Source organism: Lagenorhynchus albirostris, chromosome 6, assembly GCF_949774975.1.
Source record: "Lagenorhynchus albirostris chromosome 6, mLagAlb1.1, whole genome shotgun sequence".
NCBI classification, from domain to species: Eukaryota; Metazoa; Chordata; class Mammalia; order Artiodactyla; family Delphinidae; genus Lagenorhynchus; species Lagenorhynchus albirostris.
Window position 1 is genome coordinate 71,232,575 of NC_083100.1, and position 25,364 is coordinate 71,257,938.

The 25,364-nt window shown below is 41.1% G+C and overlaps 1 protein-coding gene across 4 annotated transcripts in view; it reads left to right on the forward strand.

Annotated features, from left to right (window-relative positions):
* ITGB6 (integrin subunit beta 6) overlaps positions 1 to 24,569 on the forward strand; it is a 143,665-nt gene extending 119,096 nt beyond the window's left edge. For 2 of the 4 annotated variants that reach the window (XM_060152799.1, XM_060152798.1), the window contains 2 exons: positions 12,594 to 12,728; positions 24,053 to 24,569. In XM_060152799.1, the coding sequence (XP_060008782.1) occupies positions 12,594 to 12,728; positions 24,053 to 24,154 (237 nt within the window). In that variant the 3' untranslated portion in view covers positions 24,155 to 24,569. Of the gene's footprint in view, positions 1 to 941; positions 2,514 to 12,593; positions 12,729 to 24,052 lie in introns of those variants that run through there. The other 2 variants (XM_060152800.1, XM_060152802.1) reach the window with 1 other exon arrangement.
* The last annotated feature ends 795 nt before the right edge of the window (positions 24,570 to 25,364 follow it).

Genomic DNA, 25,364 nt, shown 5'->3' on the forward strand with positions numbered 1-25,364 from the left:
TCACCCAGACATTGTTCCTGCCTGGAACAATGAAACCAAAGGAGAGAAGTGGGAGGATCAGGCTGGGCATTTCTCCAAACACCTAGAGAGCTTTGGTCCTTCTGGTCCTGGTGACGGCACCTGGAAACACATCTACAGCCAAACAGCACAACTGAATTATCCAGGCTTTGGCACACAACCTTTCTATTGCCGCAAGGGCAAAGCTGTCTTGCCCAACCTGCCTTGGGACCTGTACTCCTTCATGAGCCCAGCGTCCCCCATGTCAGTCTCTTGTGACTCCCTCCTTCCCACACTGTTATTCTCTAGTGAGGAAAAGCCACTGAATTCTTTTACTATCCACATCAGGTGTTTGCTGTCCTGGGGATCTTTCTCTGCTTCTCTCAGGCAGCTAGCTGTCACTCTTCCTGAATTTTGATCTCATTTTAGCAAGATTATTTGTGCCCTTGTTTGATGCCTCTCACCAGCAACACATTTCTTAAAGGCGGATACTATGTCGTTCATCTTTGTGTGCTTCTACCAGTTCACTTTTCCCATTTTTATTTTTTACATTTCACTTTTGGGTCCCCTATTGGTTCATTCTATTCATTCAATAAATTCTGAGTGCCTACTGTGAGCTAGCTTTCAGCTCTGATAAAACGGCAGTGACCAAAACAGCCGAAGTCTTGTTTTCTATCCACGATTTAGTGCATTTCCAAAAAGGGTAAGATTTCTAGGTTGCACGCATAGGACTGGTTCTTCATAATAAAAAAAATAAAGATGTATACATTTTTAAATGCTAAAGTTATGACATATCAAATTAATCAAAACTATTCAAATGCCTTTCAAGATTGAGCCTGACTCTCAACTTCCAATCTGTTATACACAATGAAATTATTTAGCTATATTAAAACCATGTAATAACATAATATACATACTTTCATTTGGACCTTTTTTTTTTTTAGGGAACCAATCCACTGTACAGAGGCTCCACCAGTACCTTTAAAAATGTAACCTATAAACACAGGGAAAAACAAAAGGTAGACCTTTCCACGGATGGATAGAACTACTTTACGCACGGAAAAAGTCTGTTTCACTGATATGAAATGTTAATGCACTATTTAATTTTTCTTTCTTTGTTGTTTCAAAATGAGGTTGGTTTAAGATAATAATAGGTCATTTGGAGATCAGTCATTCTCTGTGTGAAGGTTAGAGACTATGTTGGCAGGTTCAAAATAATCAAGAAGAGAAATATCCTTAAAAAAGGGGTGACTTTGGGGATCATTTCAGGAATACTAACTCTGTTGCATTAATGCCTCAAAAATCATCAAAATAATTCATGGGGGCCTGATTTGCATTTAAAAAATGTTTGAAATTAGAATCTCATTTCTTGCAGGAATACCTGACGTCTTTGTCTCAGCAAAGTCACAAAGTCCATATGCTCACATTATATACTCACACTTGCCAATGAATTCTAAACTTTTAGTAAATCTGCCCTTTCCTAAAGGAGGATTTTTTTTTAATTTATGAAAAAATGAGATGCTGACTTTTATTTCAGCCGTAGGATGCAATTCTTCCAAAAATATCCCACGTGTAAGAATGAAAATGAAGTGTTAATAATTTCTGCGGATTTGAATGTACCCAAAAGTCAAGTATTTTGTTTTACAGATGAAGAAGAAGTAATTTATAAATTAGGAAGTCACCAGTAAAAAACAAAAATAACAAGCCTATCATTAGATTATGTTTAATTACCTGAAAATAAACTTCTATACTCAGTTTCCCTATTGACCCTGAGTTTTCAAACTATTACTCCTTCTGTATTTCTCAACCCATTTTACTCAGTTTCACAATCATGTAAACCCTGTAAATGTCATGTGAAAGTTTTAATTTCTTGTTAAAAAATTTACTTTAAATGGTTAGATAGCTTATTCAAAAAGAGCTCCAATAATATACAAAAGGACCATGGGTTAAACAGAATAAAATTGTTAGTGGTTTTAAATCAAACACATCAAGAGTACACAAGTCTCTCATGAGTAATAGGCTTATTTAAATCTATATTCTTTTCTCATTTGCATAACACAGCTTGCACATTTCAGTTGCATATGGTGAATATGTTACTTTAAAAAGTAAGATTTTACTTGCAAAATACATGTGGGTAATTAGGGATCCATAGGTTAATTGAAGAGATGAACTCTGTAGAATATTATTTTTTATAGTTAATACTGTTTTACAAAACACTTTCATCTCATTTGATCCTCACAAGGAAACTAAGCCTCAGAGAGTGGGTAGAACTGGTCCAGAACTGAGGTCTTCTAGGTCCAAGCCATTGCTTCTTCCCACAGGGTGAGACTGACTCTTGTCAGTGAAATGATAGAAAGACTTTGTTAAGTAAGTGATAACTACCATTTGTTTGATAATGTAGTGACTAAGCAAATAGCACTGAAACTACTGGAATGTAGGTGAGGTCTTGTGCTTTTGTGCAATGTTTATTACCTTTGAGTCAATTGTAATGTGAAGCCTTTTACTAGGTGAGTACTTCATTAGGTAATGGAGGCTCCATGTTTATCCACTGAACTGGCGCAGATTAATCTACAGTAAGTCTCTTCAACTCTATCAGTTAGCTTGGTACACATTTGATCACTTGGAGACTTTTTTTTTCAGGCTTCTAAATAACTCAGGTAAATTAGACACTTGGGTAGTATACAGTTATACTAAAAGGATTACTAATCACTTGGGAAACCTGAAGGGCTGATGTACCCATACGTGCCTGACTGAAGCTCAGGGTCAGTGGGAAATCTAGAGCAAGAAGGAAGTTGCAATACCAATGACACAATAGTGGTATTCATCTCTACATGTGATATTTTTGTATTATTACTGGAATGGGATTTTAGAATATATAAATTTCCTTTGTGTATATATTGGGGAAGGTAGAAAAGAATCTGCTATTTCTCTGAATCCTGTTTTGACCCAAGGCTGGACCTTGAAAAGGCCAAAACATTAACAGTAGTACTTCTGTTCACTGAAGAGTTATGTTACGTGATGATAAAATGGGTTTTTTGTAAGTTGTTTTATTGTATTTTGTGTTGACATAAATAAACATGGTAATTTAAACAATGAACCTTAGATGAATGGTAATTCCTTTTATTTACGTGACACAAAACCCTCTTCTTGGATTTCTGGATCCCTGGGTGACCTGTTCTGACCGCCTTGCTGGTCTCAGTCTGGGGCCAAAGAGAAGAGCAGAAAGAGGCAGCCACCAAAGGCAGGAGACAGCAGGGCATGGGCTGTAATTTGCTGCATGTTTACAATACTGAAATCACTAGGTTTTTAAACAGGCCTGGACATTACCTCACATTTTGTAAAATGAAGTTCTTTAGGGTAAGTGTTTTGGGCTGAACTGTGATTCTCACCCCAGAATTCACATTCTGAAGTATTAACCTTTAGTACCTCAAAATATGACTGCATTTGGAGATAAGAAATTTAAAGAGGTAATTAAGTTACAATGAGGTAACCCTAATCCAGTATGATTGGTGTCCTTATAGGAAGAGATTAGGTCACAGACATGCAGGAAGGGAAGATCACATAAAGACACAGGGAGAAGACGGCTATCTACAGCCCAAGGAGAGAGACCTCAGAAGAACCTGCCAACAACTTGATCTTGGACTTCTGGCCTCCAGAATTGTGAGAAAATTAATTTCTTATTTTTAGGCTCCCCAGTCTGTGGTATTTTGTTATGGCAGCCCCAGCAAACTAATACAGTCAGGTAGTGCTGTCTTCCTGGCCATCCATTTGTATTGGGTTGGCCAAAAAGTTCCTTTGGGTTTTTCTGTAAGATGCTATGCGAAAAACTCAAAAGAAATTTTTGGCCAACCCAATAGATTCCAGGATGCCATGCTCATTTTCCAAATCAGAAAAATTAAGCAGAGAAAGACCAACTGCTCACAAAAGGAGTCAGCTTAGAAAAAATCCTTTCCCTCAGAAAGACCCTCTCTTTACAAAAAGACAGGGGAAGTCAAGTCAAGAGTGCTAATATTCAGAAACAAGCTGTTTCTTGTAGACGAAAGGCCAGATGCCTGGAAATCCAGAAACTGCTTCCACTTTGAATAGCTCTGAGAAAGTCACTTTTCTCCTTAGTTTTTCCATCTGTTAGGTGGTGGCAGTTCCTCTCTTTTCTAGCACCTATAACAATCCCCAACACATAGCAGGGGCTCAATAAATTCATTCAATCTGTATTGTTGAGTACCTAATATATGCCAGACACATTTCTTATGAATATGGATTCAGCAATGAACAAAATAACCAATCCCTGTGCTCCCAAGTCGGGGAGAAGAAAATAAACAAATAACTATACACTATCAGGGTACTGGATCCAGTTTACACACATCCCAGATCCCCTTGTCTCCACCTGTTCCCTGGGTCTAAGCTGGGAGTTGCTCCAACACCTACTCACACAGTTCCCTTAGGGGTAGAGCCTCAACTTCCACCTGACTCCCCAGGGGTCGGGGGCCACAACAAGTCCTGTGCCCAAGTCCGGAGTGGCAGCTAAACCTGGGTAATTAAGAAAACAGAAATGTTAAAAGAAGAATGCAAGAATAAGTCGATCTGAGTTGAGCCATTAAGAGGAAGGGAAAGAAACAAAATGTTTACCCAGCTACATTTGGGGAAGAGGCAGGAAGTTTGGGGGGTAAGGGAAAAGAAAGTTTTTGGGACAGCTACGCTGGGCGATATTGAGAATGAGATACATGGGGGTGGGAGTGGCTGGCTGTTCATTTTAAATGTATTCATCCTTTGGGGCCTGCTGTTCCCCTGACAAAGGCATCCTGCAGGGCTCCAAGGCAAGAGTGAGACGGCCCAGCACCATGGGGATTTCAGCTGAGCCCACGTGGTGCATTTAATCTGGTTCAGGTTTAACCCTCCTCAACATCAGAAACAGTCGTGCCCTGAAATACTCTTGTGAAACCCCCCAAATGGAAGACCCCGAATCCTCCCAAAGCAAGCAAGAGTCCTCTGAATCACTCTCTTCGCCTCTCCACACCCATTTCTTCCAGCACTTCTTGAAGGGACATGATACGACAGAAGCGATCCCACCAATAATATTTTTAACTGCAGGAGAAAGTTGATCTCTCAAGAGGGTAAATTTATTTAAATGTTGTTCATAATGATTTTATATCAGCCTCATTTTATGGAAATCTAAATGGGAAAAAATCTCATTATTCATTCCCCTTATTCAGAGGGAATGAAAAACAGGGATTAAATGAAATGTGATAAATAGAAATTCTCCCTTTTATTAAATTTCATTATACAGCAGCAGACTCAAGCCAATACAGCTAAAAAGCAAGGGAACTTAAGTGATCGGGGCCTCTGTTAATAGCTGGACTAGGATGCTCTAGTACTAAATGAGTAGAGTTTTGCATGAGGCCAGGATGGTGGGCAGTGGTCAAATAGTCACTACTTGGGCCAACGTATGAATTCTTCTGAGCTGTGGACTGTAGGCTGTTAAATGTGGACTGTAGGCTGTTAAATGTGGGCTGTAGGCTGTTAAGTGTGGGCTGTAGGCTGTTAAGTGTGTGCTGTAGGCTGTTAAGTGTGGGCTGTAGGATGTTAAATGTGGGCTGTGGGCTGTAGGCTGTTAAATGTGGACTGTAGGCTGTTAAGTGTGGGCTGTAGGCTGTTAAGTGTGGGCTGTGGGCTGTGGGCTGTGGGCTATAGGCTGTTAAATGTGGGCTGTAGGCTGTTAAGTGTGGGCTGTAGGCTGTTAAGTGTGGGCTGTAGGCTGTTAAATGTGGGCTGTGGGCTGTAGGCTGTTAAATGTGGGCTGTAGGCTGTTAAATGTGGGCTGTGGGCTGTTAAATGTGGACTGTAGGCTGTTAAATGTGGGCTGTGGGCTGTAGGCTGTTAAATGTGGGCTGTAGGCTGTTAAATGTGGGCTATGGACTGTAGGCTGTTAAGTGTGGGCTGTAGGCTGTTAAGTGTGGGCTGTAGGCTGTTAAGTGTGGGCTGTAGGCTGTTAAATGTGGGCTGTAGGCTGTTAAATGTGGGCTGTGGGCTGTAGGCTGTTAAGTGTGGGCTGTAGGCTGTTAAGTGTGGGCTGTGGGCTGTGGGCTGTAGGCTGTTAAATGTGGGCTGTAGGCTGTTAAGTGTGGGCTGTAGGCTGTTAAATGTGGGCTGTAGGCTGCTAAATGCCGCCTCCCTTGTGCTTTACAGGCATCCAAATGTGAATTACCCTAGGCTGAGCAAAGGGTCAAATATGTGATCTTCTGTTCTCTCCCACTTGGCTGCACAACCAGCAAAGAGGGAGCAGCACAGGCAACTTAGGAATTCTTCCTCTCTTAAGCTTGTCCCGGAGCTAGACCCTGGGAGAGACCAGGCCCTGGAAGGCACAGATTAGACTCACACATGCTCTTTGGTGTTGTGAACCACTTCAAGGCTTTACAAATCCCACAGAAGTTCTAGATCAGTTTGAAATTTCAATCTGATCTTTGAGATTTCTAGGTACACGTTTAATAAGGAGACTTACTGCTCAAACAGTATATGCTTTTCTAGCCTGAAATGTGTTTACATTCATGGTCCTTGTATAGTAGCCAACCCAGTTCCAGGTCAACATTGAAAGACAGTGCATGATGAAACGCCACTGTTTGTCAATAACTGACTGGGGAAAAAGTCGCTGTGTTTTTTTTTTCATCCAGCTGGCTTTGCTAGACCTAATATCAGTGTGTGTTTGTGTGCATATATACATACATATATATTTCTTCCTTACTCTAATAGATGTATCTTATTAGATACATCTATTATTTTAATGGAGGTATTTATTGTTTCTTATTTTAATAGGTGTAACTTACTAGTATTAAATAACTTACATTGTTAATAAAAATAGGTAACATCTACTGTTCCAAGAGCTTTTTATATGCTCATTTATACAGAGCTTACAACCATACTTTGGAATGGTATTATTGGTATCTCCTGTTTTACAGATATTAAGTAACTTGCCCAGGTCACAAACTTAGCAAGCTTTGAAGCCAGGATTTGAACTCTGGATTTGGAATCCATGTTCTTAACCACCATGCTCTACTGTCTTATAAATCGCAGTTAAGGACATAATAATGATAAAAGCCACCATTCATTGATTATCTACCATAACCAGCATTATGTAAAGTATGTTATGTATCTTATTGTATTTAGGTTTGTATTGTTTTCCCCACTTTACTAAGAGGGAAACTGGCATTCAGAAAGCTGAGGGAAAAGAAACGAAATTGAGTTATTTGTAGTGAGGTGGATGGACCTAGAGTCTGTCATACAGAGTGAAGTAAGTCAGAAAGAGAAAAACAAATACCACATGCTAACACATATATATGGAATCTAAAAAAAAAAAATGGTTATGAAGAACCTAAGGGTAGGACAGGAATAAAGACGCAGATGTAGAGAATGGACTTGAGGACACGGGGAGGGGGAAGGGTAAGCTGGGGCAAAGTGAGAGAGCGGCATGGACATATATACAAGGGCAGGATTTTGACCTGAGCGCATCTCACTCTGAAGCCTCCGTCTTAATCACCATACTATCCTGAAGGTCAATGGCAGTGCTCACCTTTGGCTCTGCCCCTTCCTCTGTATGCCAAGAAAGGCGCTACTACTAATCTGCATCTGGTAGGATATGTCTTAGAGTTGCTTTCCCAGATGTAATCATGGATTTGCCCTGAACCACGTAGGCTTCCCTGCAGGGTTATGATCAATCTAGCTATAAAGTAAAGACCCTTTCAGGGCATCAGACTCTAACCAACGAAGTTAGCCAGCCTGAGCATCAGTGTGGGGCGTGTCCAGCTCAGTTCTCTTTCTAGAGCCCTGCCTGTCACCCTTTAAGTCAGATACCTCAGAGGACTGCCACTATGCACACATGTGATCTTCACATTGTGAGTTCTGGCAGGAAAGTTTAGGATGTTTTGGAGGTAGGGATCTTGACATGTCAAGGAAACTTCTCTCAGCAGCAAAGACTTCTATATCCACAGGGGCGTTATGTGGGACGCTGGTGTTTTATGCTAAGTGGGTGGACTTGGTTATCTGACTGGAGAGCCCCTGTCTTCCTACAAGTCCTTGCTGAGCACACACATTGCTCTCCTCACTGCCCCCCAGCCACCCTCGGGGCTGCTCCAGCAGAAGCCAATACCTGCAAGCCCTCATCTGGCACCTCAGAGAGGCCCAGCCTGGGCGGCAAGACAGAGAACTTGGAGGGAAAAGTGGACGAGTGCCCCCACTTTGCTAGCTAATTAATTAGAAAGGAGAGGCAGGAGTGGGGCTGGGTTGATGGTGATGGCAAAAGAAATCGGAAAATAGTAATGACTGTGGCAGGAATGGCTCTCCAGTATGGGTAATTAGGAAGCCCTTGTTGTGTTTGTTTGTTTCCCCAAACAAGCTAGTGGAGATACAAGTTGTGATTAGTCTTTGAAATACGAAAGGTGATGATTACCATTTGCTTAAAACTTCTTTTAAGAGTTCTTCTTAGGCTACAGTGTTTAAAGTGCTCAAATTAGAGTTGTAATCGTCTTTATGAAATGTCTTACCAAAAAACACTTCCTAATACTACTAATAAACTTAACAGTTATTTCATAATTCTCCCCTTTGATTAACAACTATTTTGTTTCATACTTTTTAAAAATAAATCTATGCTTCTTTTATTTGTTTATTCATCTCCTGTAATAAATGACTATATTCTACTATATTCTCTACAAAATACTATTAGTTTTATAAACACTGCAGTGGGAAAATGAACATTTAAATTAAGCAGACTAGCTATTAAATGTATCTTGCATAGTTTTGGTATATTAAATGCTATTTCATTGATTTCAAGAAGTGTGTCAGATTTTGGAAACTCTCTTACTAAGAAGATGGAATTGGAGAAGAAAAATATAAATAAAAGAAGATTAAAAACACTGGGAATAATAAAAGAGATGAATTTGTCATAAAGGCAAGAAAATATATACAATGTTTTTCTTAGGCTTTCTTGGTCATGTTCAGTCATTATTTGGTTTCTTCAGATCTAATATTAATTTTAAGAGATAACCAGCCCATGCTTTAATAAAACTCTATGATTAATTAAAAAACCTGAAAATGACTTCAGTTCCAGATGCACACAGGAAAGGACACATAGTAATTTTTTTTTTTTTTTTTTTGCGGTACACGGGCCTCTCACTGTTGTGGCCTCTCCCGTTGCGGAGCACAGGCTCCGGACGCGCAGGCTCAGCGGCCATGGCTCACGGGCCCAGCCGCTCCGCGGCATGTGGGATCTTCCCGGACCGGGGCAGGAACCCTCGGCCCCTGCATCGGCAGGCCGACTCCCATCCACTGCGCCACCAGGGAAGCCCGATACATAGTCATTTTTACGCTGCAGCTGCAAAGCAACTTTCTTGGCACACGAAGTTACCTTTTAATATCCTAGACTTAGATGTAGGCAGTAACAGGGTGTGAATATTTAATGTGTCTAACTTCACATACTGAGAAGTTCACAGGGAAGAGGTAACAATCTGACAGACAGTCCTGTCCTCATCCGGCTTCTGTTTATCACTACTGCCTGTATTCTCACCTATTTCCTAGGGTTGTTGTGAGAATTAAATGAAACTATATATTAAAGTACTTGACATATACACTCAGTAAATATGCAGGAAATGATAGCTGTGTTTATTAACTGAGTGCCTCCAATAATCCCTTCTGTCAAAAAGAGCAGAGTATCCAAGGTTGGAGTCTAGGTATGATTGGAGAAGTGGGGATATAAAGGGAAGAGGTCAAACGGAAGACAAATTTCAGAAAAACCATGGAGTACACGAAAAAGAATAACGTAGAAAAGTCTCTGATACCATGAGCTAGATAACTGAGAACAAGGGTCAAACTGTAAGAGGAGAATGCTGGTTCTGAGTATATGGGGTGACAGCTTCTTAAACCAGCCCTTAAAAGAATTCTGTGTAAACTGAAGTCTGACCTGCTAAACCCTGAGGCCTATTGTGAGGCCCCTTTGAAAACAGAGGGACACAGTAGAGAGGAGCTGCCTCCAAATGGCAAAAGAAAGACAGATGGTCTCTGTTGGTTGGGAAGGCAGAGCATCCGGCTGTGGTGCAGAGGTGAGTGGCCATCATGGGACAGGTCCTGCCAGGGCTGCTTGTGGAGCAGAGCCCACAAGCTCAGGAGGGATCACACTGGGTGACGGGAGCCTCAGGGGGGCCTGGAGGCACAGACTCAGCTCAGGCAGTGGAGTTGGAGTGATGTTCCGGGCCTGGGTGTGGTACCATGTAGGCAGCTGCCAGAAAGAGCACCACCAAGTTGCCATAGAGCATGGGACGTGCCCCCTGGGGATCCCCAGATACTAGAGGTGAACATGAACCTCAGAAGAGGTCCCTTAAGTCTCCTAGGTACCATGATGAAAAATACCACCAGCGAAATTCAGGTCTCAATGTTAAAAAGACTTTATTCATAACCCACTGGGTGCTGACACTTGGAAGGGTTTGGGACTCAAAGGACAGACATATCTGCTACGGAGGTAAACAAAGGAAAAACAATTTCGAGCAACATTTCTCAAATGAACACTTGTACACCCGTAGAGGTCATTGCTCAGCTCTAAAAATAATTTCACAATAATGTATCTCACTTAGTCCTTTCCCTAGCCAGTCCCCCACAAGGGGCAGCCCAGAAAACAAATCGCAGGCTTTTCTGAGAAACAGGAAGGCAGTAGGGAAAATTGGGGGGTGGGAGACAGAGAGTAGAGGAATCATGAAGGTCGTGAGGACCTATAGGCAAAATTAAGAATTCCGATGGAAATAACAAGGCCGCAACTATTTATGATAAATAACGAACACAAGTAACAGATTTCAGATTTCATTTTTTAAGAAACTCAAGCCAAGACCAGTTCAGATTTGGGCTTAACCTTTCTTGAAAATAATTGCTCTTACTAATAAACCAGAATTTGCCTGAATAGAGAGCACAGTCAAAACATAAAAGATGTAGTGAAAAGAGATGCAGATTTTCTGTAGCTCATGCAGGGAGTCACACAACCCCCTCAGGGTGTACAATGAAAGGCAGAGGACCAGAGAAAAAACCCAAGGCAGAGTATTTCATCACCCTGGAGGAAGTGGAATGGTATAGAAAGTACTGTCGAGCTGCCTGGGTGATTTGGTTTAAGCACAGCATCGCTTTATCCAGCCCCCAGAGGGCAAGTGTGCTGTCCCCAGAACGGGAAGTTAAATTACTCTGGAAATGACACTAGTGAAAATCGGCACAAATGGAGATGATTAACCCCTGTAGAAATAACCCAAGAGACCATCTTGGAATAAGTGACTCAGGAAAATGTGGATATCCATAAATAGAAATAAGACAACTAGAAAAGGGCTGGAATGTGATTTCTATAAGAAAGATACAAGACAGTTGATGGTACTTTCTACTCTATGGTCTGAGGAAAGCAATGCTAATGGAAGGCAAATGGTTTTCATGGATCCTAGGAAAAGAAAGGTGAAGGGAAGACCTGGTCAGTGTTTTTCCCGCACTGCCTAAGATGGACCGGAAGCTTCGGAAACAGGGATGCCCTGGCCTGGAAAGGGATGGCTGCTGGAGTGCAGATGGGACCCCTCATCAGGTTTCTCAGGGTGAATGCCTAGTGCAGCCCCTTGTCCTTCAAATACCATTTCTGTGAAATTGGATGGAAACCTGATGTCCCAATGTTAGAATCATTCATAAGACTATGGGTCTGAAGTATTCTCCTTAAATAAAACACAGCCTTCTAAAAACTTTTTATTGGAGTATAGTTGATTTACAGTGTTGTGTTAGCCTCAGGTATACGGCAAAGTGAATCAGTTATACATATACCTATATCAGCTCTTTTTTTTTTTAGAGTCATATAGACCATTACAGAGTATTGAGTAGAGTTCCCTGTGCTATACAGCAGGTTCTTATTAGTTATCTATTTTATATATAGTAGTGTATATATGTCAATCCCAATCTCCCAATTTATCCCTCCCCTACCTTATCCCCTAGTAACCATAAGCCTATCTTCCACATCTATGACTCTACTTCTGTTTTGTACATAAGTTCATTTGTACCCTTAAAAACACAGACTTTTTAGCCCAGACACTTCAGTAACATGCTTCTAAGATTTTACATCTAACTTGGCTGCTCAGATTTGATTGGTTGGTTTGTTTTTTGTTTACTCATTGGTTCTGAAGTCTACTCATTCTAGCTAAGTGTGAAATGCATTACCGTATGTACTAATCACACACACACACCACACATACTCCTTGGGACAAAACCAAGCAGAGTCATAAGCCATTGAAAAAAAATGTTATTTTACAGATTTCTAGAGTCCCTTATGTTAGTGTTTTCTTCCTGTCTCCTGCTTCCCCTCATCTAAAGGTCAAATGCAGATGTGAGAAAAAATATCCCTAAAAAAAAGACATTTCTGCTTTCAAAAAAAGACAGAGTAATGGGGACCAACCAGATTTACCTTGCCACCTGTATAAACAAAAACAAACAAATAAAATACATGAAACAATGGTTTTCAAGACAATGGACATCAGGCATTAAAGGGCAGTTATCCCTGAGATATAGGAAACAAACAAGGTGAGTCCCTGTTGGGTTGTATCTCTCAGGCTTGCAAGCCCTCTATTTGCCCAGCCTCAAGACTGAAGAAAGAGCCTGGAGTCAGTGACAGAGACATCAATGGTTTAATGGATGGAGGGAATCTTACATGTCTGAAGCAAGGTCCTGGAGCGACACCCTACCCAGTGAGTCAGATGATGGGCAAGACAAGGCAGCAGTCTTTGCTACCTGGGGAGAGGGAGGTTACCAGTTATAACGGAAGTTGACGTCAGGTTGGCTCATCGGTTACCAGAGAAACGAGCAGAGGAGCACGCCTCTCAATGACCCTTTGACAAACTATCATATTGGAGAGAGTTCTGACCTAAAGATTAGAACAACCACTAGCTGGTGCCGGGGGCAAGTAGGTAGGCATTTACTGATTAGGCTCTATGACTAAAAGGGAAGGTCCATCAGATGAATAGGGTGTAGGTAAGGCAGACACTGCTCCAGCAGGGGATGTAAGGAAAGCAAGAGAACAGCCATCTTGGGTGGCCTGACCATACAGTCCTACAATTGTCCCAGATTACTTAATTAACATTTCTAGAACACTCTAACCAGAAACAGAAGACATGATCTTTTTAAGCACACATGAAATATTTAGCATAACTGCAGTGACGTGGATGGACCTAGAGACTGTCACACTGAGTGAAGTAAGACAGAGGAAGACAAATATAATATGATATCACTTATACGTGGAATCTAAAATAAATGGTACAAATGATCTTATTTACAAAACAGAAGTAGAGTCACAGATGCAGAAAACAAACTTATGGCTACCAAGGGGGAAAGGTGAGGCAGGGGAGGGATAAATTGGGAGATTGGGATTGACATATACACACTACTATATATAAAATAGATAACTAATAAGAACTTACTATATAGCACAGGGAACTCTACTCAATACTCTGTAATGGCCTGTATGGGAAAAGAATCTAAGAAAGAGTGGATATATGTATGTGTGTAACTGATTCACTGTGCTGCACAGCAGAAACTATTCTCCAGTACAAATTAATTAAAAAAAATAATTACAGATGCTTACAACAGGTATGATATAAATAAACAAGGTACTATAATTTTCACACAAAAAAATATTTAGCATAATAGACCATACTCCTCCAGGCCATAAAACGAATCTCAATAAATTTAAAAGGACTTAAGTCATAAAGTGTCTTCTTCGACCAAGGAATTTCATTAGTAATTAATAGCAAAAAGATATCTGGACAATCCTCAGATATTTGGAAAGTAAATAACACACTTCTAAGTAACCCATGGTCAAAGAAGAACTCAAAATGAAAGTTAGAAAGGTTTTGAACTGAATGAAAGTACAATATACCAGAATACATAACATGCCACCAAAGCAGTAATCAGAGGGAATTTATAGCAATAAATGCTTATGTTAGAAAACAAGAAAGTTCTCAAATCAATGACCTCAGGCTTCTACTTTAAGAAACTGAAAAAGGGGCTTCCCTGGTGGCGCAATGGTTGAGAGTCCGCCTGCCAATGCAGGGGACACAGGTTCGTGCCCCGGTCCGGGAAGATTCCACATGCCGCGGAGTGGCTGGGCCCGTGAGCCATGGCCGCTAAGCCTGCGCGTCCGGAGCCTGTGCTCCACAACGGGAGAGGCCACAGCAGTGAGAGGCCCGCGTACCGCAAAAAAAAAAAAAAAAAAAAAAGAAACTGAAAAAGAAGAAAAAAATAAAGCACAAGTAAGCAGAAGAAAGGAAATAATAAAGATCAAACTGAAAACCAATGAAATAGAAAACAGGAAAACAATAGAGGATATCAATACACCAAAAGCTTCTTTAAGGTAAATAAAATTGGTAAACCTTTAGCCAGATTGATGAGGGAAAGAAAAAGAGAGAACACAAGTTACCAATATCAGGAATGAGACTGGTGACATCACTATAGATTCTACAGATATTAAATGAATAAATAAGGGACTATTATGAACAACTTTATGCCTATAAATTTGAAAGCTTATATAAAATGGAAAAATTCCTTGAAAGACAAGAACTACCAAAGTTTGTTCAAGAAAAAAAAATAGGTAACCCAAATTGCCTTATATCTGCAGAAGAAATTGAAATTATAATAAAAACCTTCTCACAAAGAAAACATCAGGCCCAGATAGCATCACAGATGAATGCTACCAAATGCTTAAGGAAGAAAAAATACCTACCAATTCTACCCAAACTCTTCCAGAAAATTGAAGAGAAGGGAATACTTCCCAAAGCATTCTTTGAGGCCAGCATTAATCTGATACCAAAGCCAGATAAAACATTACAAGGAAAGAGAACTAAAGACCAATATCCTTCATAAACATAGACGGAAAAAATTCTAAACAAAATGTTAGCAAATTGAACCTCACAATATTTAAAATCAAATGGGCTTATTCACATGTAAACAAATGAAACTCATAGTAACAAATATTAACTCAAAATGGACCAGAGATCTAAAATTAAAATATAAAGCATTTAGAAGAAAGCACAGAACATCATCATGACCTTGGATTAGGCAAAGATAACCAGATTTCAAAAGCGTGATCCATAATAGAATAAATTGATAAAGTGAACTTTATCAGAATCTAAAGTTTCTGCACTTCAAAAGACAATATTAAGAGAATGAAAAAATAAGCTACAGTCTGGGAAAAATATTTGCAAATTATATATCTGATAAAGAACTCATATCCACAACATATTAAAAACTCTCAAACCTCAGTAATAAAACAATCAAATAAAAAATGAGCAAAATATTTGAGCAGATACTCCACCGAAGAAGATATATGGTTATCAAATAAGTACATGAAAAGATTTTCAACATCACTAGTCATTAGAGAAATGCAAATTTATTTATTTTTAATTGAGGTATAATTGACAAATAAAACTGTATCCATTTAAATTATACAATATATGTATACATTGTGAAATGATTACTATGATAAAGTTAATTATCATATCCGTCACCTCACATAGTTACCTTTTTTTTTGGTGAGGACACTTAAGATCTACTCTCTTAGCAAATTTCAATACATAACAATACATAAACTTATTAATTACATACAGCACCATGCTGTATGAGAAATGCAAATTTAAGCCACAATGAAATATCACTATACTCCTATTAGAATGGCTAAAATTTAAAAGACTGACCGTACCAAGTGTTGACAAGAATATTAAATTCCAAGGGCTCCCATAACAAAGTACTACAAATTAGGTGGCTTAAACAACAAGATTTATTGTATCACAGTTCTGGAGGCTAGAAGTCCAAAGTCAAAGTGTCAGAAGGTTGGTCCCTTCTGAGGGCTGTGAAGGAAAGATCTGTTCCACGCCCCTTTCCTAGCTTCTGGTGGTTTTCTGGCATTCTTTGGCATTCCTTAGCTTGTAGATGTATCACCGTAATCTCTTCCTTCATCTTCACATGGGATTTTCCCTGTATGCATGCCGGTCTCTGTGTCCAAATGTCACGATGACCTCATCTTAACTTGATCACCTGTAAAAACCTCATTTCCAAATAAGGTCACAAGCACTGAGGATTAGGACTTTAACATCTTTTGGAAGGACAGAATTCAACCCATAACAGTGAGGAGGATATAGAGGAACTGGAACTCACATACTACTGGTGGGAAGGTAAAATGGTACAACCATTTTGGAAAACAATTTGGTAGTTTCTTAAAAAGTTAAATACAGGGCTTCCCTGGTGGCGCAGTGGTTGAGAGTCCACCTGCCAATGCAGGGGACACGGGTTCGTGCCCCGGTCCGGGAGGATCCCACACGCCGCGGAGCGGCTGGGCCTGTGAGCCATGGCCGCTGAGCCTGCGCATCCGGTGCCTGTGCTCCGCAATGGGAGAGGCCAAAACAGTGAGAGGCCCGTGTACCGCAAAAAAAAAAAAAAAAAAACGTTAAATACATAACTACTCTGTTATCCAGTTATTCTTCTTGTAGGTATTTACTCAAGAAAAATGAAAGGATGTGTCCACCTGAGGATTTATACATGAATGTTCTTTGCAATTTTATTTATAATAGCACAATACTGGAAACAATCCAAATATCTATCAGTAGGTAAATGGATAAACAGATTGTGGTATATCCATACAATGGAATATGACTCAGCAATAAAAAATAATTGAAATTTTAATGCATGCAACAATATGGCTATATTTGCAAATAATGATAGTGAGTGAAGAAACCAGACCCCCAAAAAAGCATATACTATATGATGTCATTTATATGAAATTCAGGAAATTTCAACCTAATCTATAGTGACAGAAAGCAGATCTATAGTTGACTGAGGCCTGGGATGGGGAGGAATAGAAGAGAGGGCTTACCAAGCGTCACAGTGGAATTAGTAAGGATGATGGGTATGTTCACTGTCTTGATTATGATAACAGCTTCATGGGTGTAAAGATATGTCAAAAATTCTTAAATTGTACATTTTACATTTATGTAGTTTATTGTTTGTCAATTTCATCTCAATAAAGGTCTCCTACAATTTTCTAATTTTCACTGGATTCACTAGGAATATGTTAAAAATGTTATTTAGCCCATCAATCTTAGTTTAAAAGGCTGAGGTTTCTGGCCTTATATTAATAAATTGCTTTTTCTCTACTAATAAAATGAAAATAAAGCCACTATGCAGGAACAAAACTATATGTTGATTTAATACGGGAAAAATTAAGTTATATTCACAAATTCCTGGTCATTTAGCCAATCATATCTTCCCCTTTTACAAAATCCATACATTCGACAACACTATGACTCCTGTTTTATCTTAGAAAAATTGTTAAAGTATGGAAAAGTTATGCAGTATGCCTTGGAAGATTCTAGAAGCCGAGCAATATAAAACAGGTTTGCCACCTTCTCAGTGCTCTATTCACTTAGCTTTACAGACCTTCTTCTCAGAAAGCTACTCTGGACTTTAATACTTAACTGGTTTAACCTAAGAAGGGCAGGTGAGGACTTTGTCTAGTTCCTTTTCATAGCCCCATGACTATCTCATGTCTATTTTTTCTTCCGCGCTGAGCTTTAACATTTTGAATTGTCTTAGAAATAAAGCTTGACAAGTCTCCAACCCTCCAAGCACACATTATAAGACAAGTAGGAACACACCATAGACTCTCTGCCCCTGATCCATTGGGATCATTTTCCCTCCTGCAGAATGGCTGTGGGTCCCAGAGTATCTGGGTGGCCCTGCTGGTGCGTGGCATTCGACTCACGTTATCTCTCATTTTACAACAACCCTGAATGGTAGGTTTTTATTGTAGGGTTTTTTTTCAAAATTGTAATTAGGTATTACCAAATAAAGTAATAAACAACTTTTAAGAATGCAAAATAAAAGCACCTTATTTTAAAGGTGCAAAAGCAAGAAAATATGACATAAACTTATCCATTTTAAAATAGTCGTCTGTTTGATGGGTAAATGCCATTTCAAAACATTTTCAATAGAAAAATGATTTATAAATCAGTTTTCAGAAGATCAAAAAAAATCAATGTTTAATACCAACTTTAACTATAAATAAAAAGAATATTGTCACCTCTCCCGTTTTTGCTTCAACATTTATATCTTCTGCTCTTTCTCTTTTGGAGAAAATATTGCATTGTAAGGCTGCCGTCTTTTTTTTTTTTTTTTTTTTGCGGTACGCGAGCCTCTCACTGCCGTGGCCTCTCCCATTGCGGAGCACAGGCTCCGGACGCGCAGGCTCAGCGGCCATGGCTCACGGGCCCAGCCGCTCCGCGGCATGTGGGATCTTCCCGGACGTTCGTGTCCCCTGCATCGGCAGGCGGATTCTCAACCACTGCGCCACCAGGGAAGCCCTGCTGGAAAATTTTATGGTAGGTTTTTTTAAATTTATATAGTGAGGAAACTCAGCAAGGTTATGTAATTTGACCAAAGGAACACAGCTGAGAAGTAATGGAAGAATTTTTAACCCATCACCTCTCCCTGCTCTCTCTCTCTCCTCCTCCTCCCTTTACCTAGTCCTTCAACATGTGAACACACCCACAGACTCTGCTTCGATTTATCAGGGAATTCTTTAGATGAAATCAAAAGGTGCAGCCACCCCTCGATTTTGTTATTGTTTCTATTTAAAAGGCGCATTGGTGATTACAAAAACTACCTTACACACTTTTCTGAATATTACATGGAATAGGATATCTAAATTACTAGAAAATGATTAATAAATGGTAAAATAAATATTGATCCATCACCAGGCTTTCCCATTAAGTTCTGGAAAGTTATAGCCTGCAGGGTGACAACCAGAGATGCACAGCTGGAGAAGGCTCTTTGCTAGCACAAGTTTCCAAATGGGGCCCCTAGAGTCAGGCAGTCCCATAGCCCGTGACAGCCAGGCCAGGTCTCCCGGTCTGCTGTGGCTGCCCATACCTTGCTTCTCCCTCCCTGTGTGATTACAACACAGCCAAGTGGAAACTTTACATCTAAAACTCACCTCTCTCCCTGAACTGAGAGGTTTCTTGTTGGTTTCACTTTTTTTTCAAGTGCCAGACATTATCTCCTGCCCTCATCTATTCAGAATCCAATGCGCGTTCATGGGAGAAGCGAGATGTTCCCCACCCCAGCGGCACATTACAATCACTTTGGGAGCTTAAAAAAAAAGTACTGCTGCCTGGGTCCCACCCCCGACTCCTTGAGTCAGAATCACTGGGTGTAGGGGCCTCCGTATTGGTGCTTTTCAGAAGTTCTCCAGGGGACTCTGACCACAGTGAGGGCTGAGCACCACTGGGCCAGCTGGGTTTCAGAAAACATGTGACATGCTCTCCGGAGGGGTCTCCTCTTTCCTCTACAGATGGTGCCCCTTTGCCTGCTACCTCTGCACATCCTCTACGAGGTTACGTGTGAGAAGCAGAAGGAGAGCATGAGTATGCAGAAATTAGGCTGTGTGCTGACAGGGGAGACTTAAGATACCCTATGAAGACCCAGTCAAGACAGAGGCTCAGCTAAAACTTCCAAGTGAGTGGAACTTTCTGGCTAAATACCACACACTGGGAAAGCCGTTAATTGAATTAAATTGATATAAATTGCTGTCTAGACTAAGGTGAAAAACTAGTTCATTAACTCATTATGGACATTGGCCCTTAGCCCAATGAATTTTTACTTGTTTTCACCCCTTAGTACTCCAGTCACTGTGGGTGTTATTAGTTAAAATACCACAGTACCGGTAAATCACTACATAAAGCAATATTTTGAACACATCCAGAAGTGTTTAATAAATGGCTGGGGGAAAGCTGCTGAAAGTACATATTAAATAGGTTAGAAAACTCATGTCTTATGTAAACCAATATTCTCTTTTATCTACAGTGCAGTTTCCTCTTAATGAGATAGCTTATTATGTGAAGTTAATGAGCAGTTCAGGGTAGGGCTTTAACAGTAAGTCATTTAAGCTCTCTGTCCTCATCAGTATATAATGACTGTAATAATACCTACTTCACAGTGTAACTGTTGTGGGTATCATCTAATAATTGTAGTTACATCTCATGAGCACTCACTACTTGCCAGGTTTTGGGTGTTTTGCATGTATTATGTTATGGGGTGGGCACTCATCGTGCTCCCTTTTACAGAAAGGAAAGAGAGGCTGGGCGAGGCACAGTGATTTGGTGTAGGTCACAGAGCAGACTCCCACCCAAGCAGACTTACCTCTTCACCACCACGCTGTGGATATAGCAAGCACTCCAGAAATGGCAGCTCCTTGGAAGAAACACGGTCTATCGTATGGCTTTTTTCTCTACCCAGCAAGAGACCAAATCAATCCTCAGTCTTTGTTTGCCCCCCAGATATATTTTTTATGTAAGTAATAACAATAATAAAAACTACCTTTGCTGAGTGTTTACTCTGCCAGTCACTGTTCTAAGCAGCTTCCAGGTCTTTACTCTTTTAATCTCCATAACAGACCAATGAAATGGCACTATTATTGTTCCAAGTTTGCAGATGAGGCAACTAAGGCAGCTGGAGATAAAACCTGCCCTGGTCATACAACCAGCAGATGACAAACCCAGGCTCTGAGACTGGCAGTGTGGCCCCAGAGCCCCCTCTGTCCGCCTCAGCTTGTCCAGCTGTGATCATGGAGCCACGTCCTGTGAGATCCCCTCATCATCATCAACTTCTCTCCTGCCAATATCTTCAACTCCCTGTAGGTAATATCCTGATTGGGTGACATCAATCTGGATGAAGCCCGGTGTCCACCTTCTCCCTGCAGGTAGCTGGGCTACGGAGCATCATTAAGAAAACAAAAATCCACTCTAAAATCATAGTCCCTGACCACATCTGGGCCCCTGGTTATGCCCAGATTTCCGGCCACATTTCCCCAGCAGCTCTCTCTGAGGACGTCAGAGCCAGTCTCACCTCCTCTCCCCAACTCCAGCTCTCCACTCGTGCTCAGCAGATGAACGCCCCTGCTACTTCACAGAGAAACTAGAACTTAGCAGAGAGAACTCTCAGCTCTACCTTCAGTTTACAGATTTACCTGTGTCTACAACCATTATTTCCTATATTCCTGCTATCAAGGGAGGCATCACCTTCCTTGCTAAAGTGAATCCTTTCACTTTTTGCTCTGGAAACTTCTTCCTTCTCAAGGACCTCACCTGAATTTTCCAACAGTAAGTATCTTTGAATTCCCCCTCTCTGCTGGATCCTTCCCATCCGCATTTAGATGTGCTCAAGTCGCTCATCTAAAAAATAACAAAGTAGGGCTTCCCTGGTGGCGCAGTGGTTGAGAGTCCGCCTGCCGATGCAGGGGACACGGGTTTGTGCCCCGGTCCGGGAAGATCCCACATGCCGCGGAGCGGCTGGGCCCGTGAGCCATGGCCGCTGAGCCTGCGCGTCCGGAGCCTGTGCTCTGCAACGGGAGAGGCCACAACAGTGAGAGGCCCGTGTACCACAAAAAAAAAAAAAAAATAATAATAATAATAAAAAATTAAAAATAACAAAGTAACAAAAATAGCAGCAACTGGTTCACCCTCATCCGCAACCATATACGCACAGCCTGTACAGCTATATGTCCTGCGCCCCACGGCCACCAGCAGCTGGGAAGAGTCGTCTTAGTCATCCCCAAACCACTGACGTGCCTTCTCCTCCAACCATTAGGAGCACTCTCCACAAGGTCATAATTTCCCTCCTTGTTCCCAAATCCAGTGCACAGTTCTGCCCTTACATCCATTGGTCTCTCCAGAGGATATGGAGCTGTCAATGATTCTGTCCTTGAAACATTCTTCCCCAGCTTCCAGACACCTAACTCCTTCTCAGTCTGTTTCTCTAGCTATCCCCAAATGTTGTTCCCTATGATTCTTTTCCGGCCTCTCCTCTTTTCTCTTGACCTACAACAACCACATCTACTCCCATGGTTTTAATGATCAACAACAGATAACTTCCAAATCTATGCTTTCTGACTTTAATACCCATATATGGAACTGCCCCCTAGACATCTTCACCAGCCTCTCAACGTATCCCAGACTGAAACCCTACTCCTTCCCCAAACTTGTTTCTCAGAGGATGAAGCCACTAGGTTGCCATGCCAGAAATGGGACATCATTCTTGATTACTCTCTCTTTCTCCCCAACACACCCGCTCAGACACTAAGTCTTGTTGATCTGATCCTTCCTCTTATACATCTCACAAGGTGTGTTCACTTTCCCCAGTCTTCTACTGTCTCCTTTCTAGTCCAGACAAGAGCCACCTCTTTATCCAGGATCCTGCCGCAGCCTCTTAACCCTTATGAATTGCTCACCTCCAGTCCATTCTCCATACTATGGCTGGAATGTTCTTTCTAAAATGTAACACATAAATCTGGTCACAATGAAACCCCCTAATGGCTCCCTGCTGGCTCTAGCATAAAGGTTTTTTTAACATGATTTAAGACCTAATCTCAGCTTTCCTAGTTAGCCCTAATGTTCCTAGAACCTCCCACCTCAGTACCCAATATCCCTGCTAAAAGAACTTCTCAAACACCTCATGTCCACTCTTGCCTCTATTCCCTCTGTTCTGGAACATTTTTCTGCTCAGCTAAATCTCTCCTCTCCCATCAGCCCCTCATTCCCATTCCCAGGCAACCACTCACCTGCTTTTTGTCACCACATTTTAGTTTCCAGTTTCCAGAATTTTATGGAAATTGAAGCATAAAGTATGTACTCTTTTTTGCCTAGCTCTTTCACTCAGCATAATTACTTCAACATGCAACCATGTTGTTACATTCATCAGCTGTTCCTTCCTTTTTATTGCTGAGTAGGGTTCCATTGCTTGGATATACCTAAATCTATCTATCTAATCATCCGTTGCTGGGTATCTGAGTTGTGTACACTTTCGGGCTATTACAAATAAAGCTGCTATGAACATTCGTGTACAAACTTTATATGGACATGTGTTTTCATTTTTCTTAAGTAAACACTTAAGGGTGGAACGGCTGGATCATATGGTTGTTGTACCGGATTGAATAGTGTCCCCCCAAAACCATGTCCACATGGAACCTCAGAATGTGACTTTATTCAGAAATAGGGTATATTCAGATGTAATTAGTTACAATCAGATCATACTGGATCAGAGTGGTCCCTAAATGCAATACTGATGTTTTTATAAGAGAGCTATGAAGGGAAGAAATCCATATGATGATGTACTACAAGCCAAGCGATGCTAAGGATTGCCAGCAACCACCAGAAGCTGGTTGAGAGGCAAGGAACAGACTGTCCCTCAGACCCTCAAGATGGAACCAATCCTGCCGACACTTTGATTTTGGACTTCTGGCATTCAAAATTCTGAGAGAACTAATTCCTGTTGTTTTAAGCCACCCAGTTTATGGCACTTTGTCACGGCAGTTCTAGGAAACGAAGTAGTTATATGTTTTTGTTTTTAAACTTTTTAAAAGACTGTCAAACAATTTTCCAAAGTGTTTGCACCACTTTGCATTCCTATCAGCGGTGGGTAAGGGTTCCAATTTCTCCACATCCTTGCTCGCACTTAGTGTGGTCAGTCTTTCTAACTTTAACCATTCTGATAGATGTGTAGAAGTATATCACTGTGGTGTAAATTTGTATTTCCCTAATGTCTAATGGTCTTGGAAATCATTTCATGTATTTACTTGCCATCTGTACATCTTCTCTGGTAAAGTGTCTACTCAAATCTTTTGCCCATTTGATATTTGGGTTTTTCTTATTATTGAGCTGGAGAGTTCCTTATATATTCCAGATACAAGTTCTTTATCAGGTATATGATGTGCAGATATTTCGTCCCAGTTGGTGGCTTTCCCTTTCATTTGCTTAAGCATATCTTTTGAAGTTAGCTAGCTATTCAAGGTGCCAATTTGGATGCCACTTTTTCTTCGCATCACTTTCTCTGAGCCTCAAGCTTTGATGAGTGGCCCTTCTAAGGACTTGTCAAGTTTCAGACACATTCTCATATCATGACATGCATTGTAATTGTTATGATATTAGTTTGTTATTGTAATTGCTTGTTTACCTATTTGTTTCTCCCCCAGACTCAGAACTCTGTGATCATGGTCAAGGACTCATCACACCCTGCTCTCTGCTGCATCCTCCACACCAGTACTGAGATGGACAGAACATGCTCACGTTCATAGTCACTGTCTTTTTCTCCAGACTCACTGTCCGTAGTTCTCCACCCTGCACTGTGTTCTGGAATGCTGACTTCTGTGGACTCCTGGACCACTGACTCCCGGCTGGGTCAGCCAATTGGAAGAGATCAGAGAGCAGGAGAAGAAGGGACAGGCTCTTCATTTTCTCAGTTTCCCCCCTGACAGGCTCCAGTTTGGTAACAATTGCTCTTCTCCTGTCCTGCCAGATGGCCCCTGTCGCAGAGGTACAGCTCTCATGAGGTCCCTATAACTGCTCCCTCCCAGGTTCCTTCAGGCCCCGATACAGTCATGACAGCTTCCAGCACTGGCTAGAACCTAAGTCTTTCCCTTCCTGTTTCGGTTCCCTTCACTCTGCCCATAACTTTGTAAATAGTGTTTCACTATAAACCACTATAAATCAGGGTCTCACCCTTTCTTGCGGCGACTCTGATTCCTACAGTGCTCGAAATACATTTGTTAATCTTGACCCTCACCATAACCCACACATTAAGTAAGTTTTAAATCCTGAATCTTCTTCACCATTTTCATTCAACATCATTCAGGTTTCTAATATTTTTCTAGAGTTTCAAATGACTCCATACACTCTATTCCTGTCCACCTCCTTCCTTCCTTCCCTCCTTCATTCACTCACTCAGCAGAGACTTTTGGAGAATTTACTAAGTGCCAGGAACTGTGCGGCCCTGGAGAATCAAAGAGAAGGAAAATGTAATGGGTTCCTCAAGGAACCTACATTCAGGTGAGAGCTATAAATAAAGAAGTAATTCTAATTCAAAATGATGGAAGATGTACAAGGCCTGCAGGTGCAGGTGTTCCGGGCCGCAGGGGGCAGGAGACATCATTTCAGCAGGACAGAGGTCTGCAGAGCTCGCTCCTGAGCTCCCCTTTGCTCATTGCTGCCCTGCTTCCTCCCCACACCCTCACAGCTCCCATGAAAGGACATTGAAAATATGCTAGACTCTGTCCCAAGCACTGCACAATCTTATCTCATTTAATACAGCAGCAAATAGTGCCATCTGCATCTTACACGGAAGGAAACTGAGGCTAAGGAGACTAAGTAACCGGCTGGTAAGTAGCAAAGCACCTACTTTCACCATCACACTACCCTACCTCCCGAATCTGAAACAGGCGCAAGACCCGGGTATGGGGAAGGATCATTTTCTTGAAGGTGTAAAAGATTTTGCCACAGATTTCCACC